The sequence below is a fragment of the Aphidius gifuensis genome, linkage group LG4 (assembly GCF_014905175.1).
Source record: "Aphidius gifuensis isolate YNYX2018 linkage group LG4, ASM1490517v1, whole genome shotgun sequence".
NCBI lineage: Eukaryota > Metazoa > Arthropoda > Insecta > Hymenoptera > Braconidae > Aphidius > Aphidius gifuensis.
Window position 1 is genome coordinate 5,203,601 of NC_057791.1, and position 10,259 is coordinate 5,213,859.

General features: G+C 25.6%; 1 protein-coding gene across 1 annotated transcript; it reads right to left on the bottom strand.

Annotated features, from left to right (window-relative positions):
* Window positions 1-979: 979 nt before the first annotated feature.
* LOC122853759 (toll-like receptor 6) lies at window positions 980-4,057 on the bottom strand. Its single transcript, XM_044154178.1, has 2 exons — window positions 3,589-4,057; window positions 980-3,018 (listed from the first exon to the last, which is right to left on the bottom strand). The coding sequence occupies exons 1-2, from the start codon at window positions 4,055-4,057 to the stop codon at window positions 980-982; spliced, it is 2,508 nt and encodes an 835-aa protein (XP_044010113.1).
* Window positions 4,058-10,259: the final 6,202 nt, after the last annotated feature.

The window sequence follows — 10,259 nt, forward strand, 5'->3', positions numbered from 1 at the left end:
AAAAATAGATTTAAAATGACTTACACCAGTTTTATTAATTAAACAAAATAATACTATTTTATTATATATATTTAATTTATGAAATAGAGTATGTTTGAGATAATACAGTAAATAATAATTATAAGTTTGTGATGTGACAAAGCCGCGTCACAAATACAAGTTTAAAAAAAATTTACGGACATCTTTATGGATGGTGGCTGGACACAGAGCGATATCATTTTTTTCTAATTTCTTATTCATTAAAATTATTAGTTAAGTTTCGTGATTTACTTGACTGATGTGGTGAAAATCATCGAAATATCATTTATATATTATTTGACCTCGTTACAGGTATAAAAATTTTAATACCTTAAATTTCAAATCTAAAACAGAATATACATTGTTTCATGCATAATATAATTTCATACAACTTTATTATAAATTCAAGAAGAGTAATTTTTTTTTAACAAATTATAAAATAAAAAAAAATGTGATAAATCTTGCTTACATTATATATCTTCATATTTTAACGACTGTTTACATTATAATATGATAAAAAATATAGGATACATTAAGAGAATTGTGGTTATATATCTATATTCTCTCTATAAAAATAATAACTATATAATTTAATCTTCATCATCTGGTGGTTTTGATTGATTGATTAATACTCATCAAACAAGCGACATAATAATAATTAATTTTTTGTGACTCATATGATATATTTTTTTGGTTTACTTTTGAAATTTCGAATAGTAAACAATATTACGATACTTGCACATACAATACTATATACATATTCTATACTGTATACTTGATATTACAATTCATGTATAACGGTGAACTTCATAGATTTATTAATTTAATTTATATCTGATTACGGTATTCATACTGTAATAGCGGTAATAAAATTCAACAGAAAAATAGTTTATTAGCTTTCAAGTTTGGCTAAAAGAACATTATCATGTATAGTTTTTTATAAAAGTGACATCTTTCATACTTAACCCAGCCGTGGCGAAAAATACTTAAGAGGAATACACATGGATGGACATGCTTCACATGATATTACACTTTCTGTTTTTCTGTTTGACAAACAATACATATCAAAAAACACCGATGTTTTAATATGGACATTAGTAGATGCAGACACATTCCAAGATGTTTTAACTTCGTATATATCAATATTACTGAATAGATATAAATCTTTAATGTTAGAATCGGTGAATGCACCAGCTTCAATAGAACGAATTTTGTTGTACGACAAATCTAATTGATCGGATTTTATGCTGTCAAAGGTATTCTCTTCAATAGTTGTAAGTTCATTGTGACTCAAATTATACAAAACAAAATTTTTATTATCAAATAACATAAATGCTTCGTCGTCGATGTCCTCAATTTCATTGTTATTTAATAAAAGCACAGCGAGACTCTTGAGATTATTAAATACATTCATTGAAACAAGAGATATTTTATTGAATGACAAGTTTATATATCGGAGATTATTCAGTAAATTAAATGCACCAACTTCAATTGTCGACAACTGTGTTTTGGTTATTGTAAATACTTCAATTTGTTGCACACAAATTAATGAATTTTCTTGTAGTCTATCAATTGTACCTGTTGTATAACGAATGTCGATTATTGAATTTGGTATTTCTTTTGAAAATGAATTTTGACAAATACCGACAGAATGATTACCAACAATTTGGAGAGTTTTTAAATTCTTAAGATCTGTCAGTATTTGACTGAGGTAAAGACTAGTTTCGATAACCCCGATTTTAAGATATTTGAGAGATTTTAGTTCAACAAATAAGTTTTTTTTGAGTTTGATGGCTCCTACATTTAATATTAAATTTTCTAAGTTTATCAAACCCTCAAATGATTCCGGAAAAATCATAAATTCAAAACCTCCAGTATAATGAATTGTTAAAGTTCTAAAATGAGACCTGACGTTCGAATATTTAAATGCATTTCTATTAATTGATGATATATCGAATAATTCAAGTTTTCTACTTGGCAATAAGAAATCTGGTAAAAACGTTATGACTATAAATTTATCTACAACTACGTTAACCGATGATAGAGAATTCAATTTTGTACAAATCTTGAAAAATGCTTGAGTGAAACACTTCGCCTGAATTCGGGTTTCATCTGCGCTCCAAATTCCAAGATTTCCTTCAAGTTCATCATTATTATCTACATTTAATGTTTCAAAGCTCAAAGTTTTGAATGCACCAATTTCAATTGTTATTAATTTATTATTTGATAAATCCAGTTGTCTAATTATCACATCAACAAATAAATTTTTGCTTATAGATGTCAGCTTGTTGTAACTCAAATCCAGCATTGATAATATTTTTCCTCTAAATGCTCCATTAACAATATTGTCAATTTTATTATCACAAAGTATAAGTGAATTCAAATTTGTTAAGTTCTCAAAAGTATTCTGATCAATTTGTGTCAATTTATTCGATGACAATACCAAAGTAGTGAGTTTATCGAGTCCAACGAATGATCCAGGTTTAATGTCTATAAGACTGCTATTTGTTACACCGAGATATTCAAGTTTTTTCAAGCAAAAAAAATCAGAATGTTGCAACATTGTAAACCATCCATGTGTATAACGAAGACTCAAAATTTTAGTATTACGATCTATACATATATCCCTTTTACAAATAGCTATTTTCTCTGCATCAGATATTAATAAATTTTTTAGATTTGAACGTCTTACTAATTCACAAGTATATTTACAATTGCATCTCTCAGAATCAGTTGCTGAAATTTCTAAAGTAACCAATGATTTTAAATGATCCAAAAAATGAGAATTCAATTTAATTCGTTGAGTCTTAAGTTCCAAATATTCAAGTTTCGATAATCCTTCAAATGATTTTTCAGTAATTTTAAAATTTTTTGCTGTGGAAGCAATTATTAATGTTGTTATAGTTATATTAACAAATGTATTTTCTTCGATTGATGATATTTCGTTATCTTGTATTTCAAGAATATTTGGTTGCCATGTGTCAGGAACGATTGGCATAACTAAAGATAATGAAGTTAAATTTGATGTTTTGCAAATTTTAAAATAATTATATTTACTTGGGTAACAGTGTGTGTGATTGTAGACATCAGATGACAAATAATCCTTATTTTTTGGATTCACTACAATGTCATCTAGTCTCGAATCAAAAAATATAATAGTTTTATTTTTAAGACCCCATAAAGAGTAACCTTTAATATTGAAAATATTATTGTCAAACAAAAAAATTATATCAATTTGAGAATCCTTAAATGCATTATCTTCAATAAAATGGATGTTATTCCGTGATAAATCAATCAAATCGCATTTTATATTTTCGAACATTTTCCATCCAATATATTCCATTTGATTATAGCTAATGTTTAGCGATGACAATTTATTATCTTCCACGAGGTTAAATGCTCTATTATTAATAGTTTTAATCGAGTTATAACTCAGATTGATCGTGTTTAATGATTTTATATTGAATACACGTGAAGGTATATGAGTCAGTTGTTTATTTAATACCAATGATACTGTGATTAGATCATCAAGGCCATCGAATATTCCTGGTTTGAGTGTAGTTAGATTACTTTTTGTGATTATCAATTCAGTGAGATATTTTAAACATTTAAAACACCTGTTCGATAATGCTTTCAAATGACCACCAGTATATTGAAGTTTTAATAATTGTAATGGATTATTGTCATTCTGATAATTACAAATATCTACAGTATAATGATTTAAAAGTTCTAAGTTTGTCAAACTTGGATGGTTTTTTAATACGGCAATGAGATTAGCTGTTGTTGAATTAATTATTTGTAACTTGAGTGATTTTAATTTTGGCATATCTTTGAAAGTATCAACGTTTAGTAAAACAATAGCCGAATTGATTTCTATATTTTCAAGATTTGTTAAATTAGCAAAAGCATATGGCTCAATTGAGATATTTTTAACAGGTAAATCCAGTTTTAAAATTGTCAATGATGGAAATTCATCACTAAATACATAATTTTCAATGGTATTACTGCCAATATCACTTGTTACTTGAATTTCTTTCATTTCGTTTAAAAATTGCACGTTTTTTGGCAGATGATATGTCCATCCGTTGACTGAACATTGAAACTCATTCTTGTTAGATTCTTCTTGGCAGGAAACAAGATCTTTGTCGATTCGATCGCAATTAATAATTGACAAACATATTATTATAACATTTATTAATATCCACAACATTTGAATATTCTTCATTTGAAATTTCACAGTGTTTTAATATTTTTAACTATGATTTATTTCGATTAATTGCAAATATTTATTTACGATTCACGATATTGATGACTTGTACAAGATATAAAAAGAACTGGTATGTATGAAGCACAGGTTGAGCGTTCAATAGATTTTCAATTATCAATCGGAAAGAACTAAAAAAAAAATTTGAGAACGAGGTATATTTACTTTCTTTTGTGATAAAAATTAAAATACATAAAATATTTAGTACATGAAATATAACTGACTATAATGTGTTGATTCTTCATTTTTTTTTACTGATAAAGCCTGAATTATAGCTAAGATCATAAAAAAAAAAAACCAAAACAATTAAAGTTGAAGGATAAATTTATACAGCTTACCATTTATGAACAAAGTCGTTATCTAATTTCAAAGCATAAATATAAAAATATTTTTTATTTAAAATTATTCCTAAGAATTTGTTTCCAGTATAATATCATTTGAAAAAATACAAAATTATATGTTCAATGGTATTTTTAAAAACTATTTAATTAATCAATAAGATATAATTACATTGAGAAAATTTCAATTTAATATTAACAATTGATTGGTGGCAAAAAGAATTTTGTATTAATAATATAATGTTTGTTTTTCGTGTTTTACGTTCTTCAGACATCTAATCTTCTTATTCAAATATGAAATATTATTAAACACAAATCCCCCAAAAAATTACGAGATTGTTGCGATGTACTGATTTTATAATCTTTAACATTAAAACATGTTTTACGTTTCAATTTATTTTTTAGTCCACGAAGATAACAAGTTAATATGTAAGTATAGTCTTAAATAAAACAAATAACACATAGATAATGGTGTAATAATATAATATTTAAAACTAGTTCATGGATTGATCTTTGAATTTGTATATTATGATAATTTCAGGTTTTAAAATTAAAATATATTTTATTGTTGAATGTCGAGAATAATCATAATATCATTTGTTATATATTGTGTATTCATGAAAATAAAATTGTATGTGTATATGTGTATATAAAACTGTATATGATATATATGTATCTATCAATTTTGATCGATATAAATACTCATCAAGCAAGCGATATAATAATAATTCATTTTTTGTGATTGATTCATATTTCGAACAGTAAACAAGATTACAATATGTGTATATCAGCGAATTTCATAGATTTAGTAATTTGATTTATCTGATTAATACGGTATTCGTGCTGTAATAACTATAAAAAACCCAACAGTAAAATTATTTATTACTTTTTCAGTTTGGCTATAATAAAAGAAAATTATCATGTATTGTTTTTTATAAAAGCAATATTTTTTATACTTAACCGAGTCGTGGTGAAAAAAGATACTTTGTAGGAACACACATGGATGGACATGCTTCACATGATAATACACTTTTTGTTTTTTGATTTGACAAGCAATACATATTGAAAAACATTAATGTTTTAATATAAACAACAGTAGATGAAGATACATTCCAAGCTTTCTTGACTTCGTATATATCAATATTCCTGAATAGATATAAATCTTTAATGTTAGAATCGGTAAATGCACCAGCTTCAATAGAACGAATTTTGTTGTACGACAAATCTAACTGATCGGATTTTATGCTATCAAAAGTATTCTCTTCAATAGTTGAGAGTTCGTTGTGACTCAAATTATACAAAACAAAATTTTTATTATCAAATAACATAAATGATTCGTCGTCGATGTCCTCAATTTCATTGTTATTTAATAAAAGTACAGCGAGACTCTTGAGATTATTAAATACATTCATTGAAACAAGAGATATTTTATTGAATGACAAGTTTATATATCGGAGATTATTTAGTAAATTAAATGCACCAGCTTCAATTGTCGATAACTGTGTTTTGGTTATTGTAAATACTTCAATTTGTTGCACACAAATTAATGAATTTTCTTGTAGTCTATCAATTGCACCAGTTGTATAACGAATGTCGATTATTGAATTTGGTATATCTTTTGAAAATGAATTATGACAAATACCAACAGAATGATTACCAACAATTTGGAGAGTTTTTAAATTTTCGAGATCTGTCAGTACTTGACTGAGATAAAAACTAGTTTCGATAACTTCGATTTTAAGATACTTCAAAGATTTAAGTTCAACAAATAAGTTTTTCTTGAGTTTGATGGCTCCAACATTCAATATTAAATTTTCTAAGTTTATCAAACCCTCAAATGATTCCGGGAAAATTATAAATTTAAAATGTCCAGTATAATGAATTGTTAAAGTTGTAAAATAGAATCTGGCATCTGAATATTTGAATGCATTTTTATTAATTGATGATATATTAAATAGTTCAAGTTTTCTACTTGGTAATAAAGTATCTGGTAAAAACATTATGACTATAAATTTATCTACAATTACGTCAACAGATGATAGAAAATTTAATTTCGTACAAATCTTGAAAAATGCTTTAGTGTAACAATTTGCCTGAATTCGCGTTTCATCCGCGCTCCAAATTTTAATATTTCCTTCAAGTTCATCATTATTACCTACATTTAATGTTTCAAAGTTCAAAGTTTTGAATGCACCAATTTCAATTGTTATTAATTTATTATTTGATAAATCCAGTTGTTTAATTATCACATCAACAAATAAATCTTTGCTTATAGATGTCAGCTTGTTGTAACTCAAATCTAGCATTGATAATGTTTTTCCTCTAAATGCTCCATTAACAATATTGTTTATTTTATTATCACTGAGTATAAGTGAATTTAAATTTGTTAAGTTCTCAAAAGTATTTCGATTAATTTGTGTCAATTCATTCGATGACAATACCAAACTAGTGAGTTTATCGAGTCCAACGAATGATCCAGGTTTAATGTCTTTGACACTGCTATTTGTTATACCGAGATATTCAAGTTTTGCCAAGCAAACGAAATCATCTTGTTGTAAACTTGTAAACCATCCATGTGTATAACGGAGACTCGAAATTTTAGTATTACGATCTATACATATATCTTTTTTACAAATAGCTATTTTCTCAGCATCAGATATTAATAAATTTTTTAGATTTGAACGTCTTACTAATTCACAAGTATATTTACAATTGCATCTCGCAGAATCAGTTGCTGAAATTTCTAAAGTAACCAATGATTTTAAATGATCCAAAAAATGAGAATTTAATTTAATTCGTTGAGTTTTAAGTTCCAAATATTCAAGTTTTGATAATCCTTCAAACGATTTTTCACTAATGGTAAAATCTTTTGATGTGGAATCAATTATTAATGTTGTTATAGCTATATTAACAAATGTATTTTCTTCGATTGATGATATTTCGTTATCATGTATTTCCAGAATATTCGGTTGCCATGTATCAGGAACGTTTGGCATAACTAAAGACAATGTCGTTAAACTTGATGTTTTACAAATTTTAAAATAATTATATTTACTTGGGTAGCAGTGTGTGTGATTGTAGACATCAGATGATAAATAATGATTATTTTTTGGATTCACTACAATGTCATCTGGTCTTGAATCAAAAAATATAATAGTTTTATTTTCACGACCTTTAATCTCAAAAATACTGTTGCCAAATAAAAAAATTATATCAATTCGAGAATCCTTAAATGCAGTATCATCAATGAATTGAATATTATTTCGTGATAAATCAATCAAATCGCATTTTATATTTTCAAACATTTTCCATCCAATTTGTTCCAATTGATTATAGCTAATGTTTAGCAATGTCAATTTATTATCTTCCACGAGGTTAAATGCTCTATTATTAATAATTTTTATTGAGTTATAACTGAGATTGATCGTGTTTAATGATTTAATATTGAATACACGTGAAGGTATATGAGTCAGTTGTTTATTTAATACCAATGATACTGTGATGAGATCATCAAGGCCATCGAATATTCTTGCTGTAAGTGTAGTTAGATTACTGTTTGTGATTATCAATTCAGTGAGATATTTTAAACATTTAAAACACCCGTTTGATAATGCTTTTAAATGACCACCAGTATATTGAAGTTTTAATAATTGTAATGGATTATTGTCATTCTGATAATTACAAATATCTACAGTATAATGATTTAAAAGTTCCAAATTAACCAAACTTGGATGGTTTTTTAATACGGCAATGAGATTAGCTGTTGTTGAGTTAATTATTTGTAACTTGAGTGATTTTAATTTACGCATTCCTTTGAAAGTATCAACATTCAGTAAAACAATGGCTGAATTGATTTCTATATCTTCAAGATTTGTTAAATTTGCAAAAGCATATGGCTCAATTGAGATATTTTTAACAGGTAAATCAAGTTTTAAAGTTTTTAACGACGGAAACTCATTACTAAATATATAATTTTCAATGCTATTATTGTCAATTTTACTTGTTACTCGAATTTCTTCAATTTTACTTAAAAATTTCACGTTCTGTGGCAGATGATAAGTCCATCCGTTGACTGAACATTGAAACTCACTTCTGTCATATTCTTTTTGGCAATAAACAAGATCTTTGTCGTTTGCATCACAAATAATAATTGATAAATATATTATTATAAATGATTAACATCCACGATAATTTAATATTCTTCATTTAAAATTTTACGATGTTATAATTTTTTCAACTATTAATTATTTCGATAAATCATACGTACTTATCAACGATTTAGGATATTAATGACTTGTACAAGATATAAAAACGACCGGTATATATCAAGCACAAGTTGAACGTTTTAGAGACTCGTAATTATTAATCAGAAAGATCTGCAAAATGAATCGAAAAGTGACGTATATTTACTTTTATTTGTGATAAAAAATAAAATATATAAAATGTGACTGGCTCTAATGCGGTTGTTTTTTATTTTTTGACTGATAAAGCTTGATTATTATATAGCTAAAATATTAAGGAAAAAAACAAAAAAATTAAAGTTAAAGGACAAATATATAGCTTACCATTTGTGTAAAAATTCGTCATCAAATTTCGAATCGTAATCTTTTTATTCAAACATATTTTTATGATTTTTTTTCCTGTATTGAAAAAAAAAAAAAAACAAAATTATATTCAATGGTAATGGTATTTAATAGAATATAATTGGACAGAGAAAGATTTAATTCAATATTAACGATTCATTATTAGTAAAAAAGTCTTTGTATTAATAATATAAAGATTCGTGTTTTACATTTTTCAATTATATAACATTATTCGAATGTAAATTATTATCAAACCCGGAAAAATTTATTTTTAATTTATTTTGATTCTACGAAGATAACGAGTTAAAATGAAGGTATATAGTCTTAAATAAAACAAATAACAAATAGATAATGGTGTATTAATTTTTATACATTAAATTTAATATTCAAAAGTGCGGTTCATATATCATTTTTAAAATCTTTATTACATAATTCAATAAGAATAATAATTTTTCCAATCAATTTACAATAATTTCAGGTTTTAAATCAAAAAAAAAGCAATTAAATATTACGAAAACTGTAGTTATATGATAATTTAATCTTTATCATTGGGTGTTGAGTTTATTTCCAGTTTTTTATGACGTAAATATTTGTATAGAATATATCATCACAATGTACGAATAGTTCTGAGGCATGATGGCATTATTATCGGCATAAAACGAATCATCAAAACTCATGATTGGCAACATGAACCTATATAAAATTTGACTGTCAAAAAATATTACAAGCAATTGATATAACAAAAGACAAACAAATATTTATAAAGTCATTATAACTATTTTTTTTAACAATATATTTTTTATTGTTGACTCATTAAAAAAGCCACATATTACAATATAGCAGTAAAATTCATGGGTTTGTTTATATAATCTACCTGATTAAGGAATGCAATTTGATTTAATTAATTTGTTTATTCAATTTATCTGATTATCGATTTCATGCTGTAATAGCAAGCGAAAATTTAACAAAAATTCAAAAACGTTTATATACTTCATGTTGATCGAAATAAAAATAATTATTCTATTTATATATGCAAGCGTATTTAACCCAGTCGTG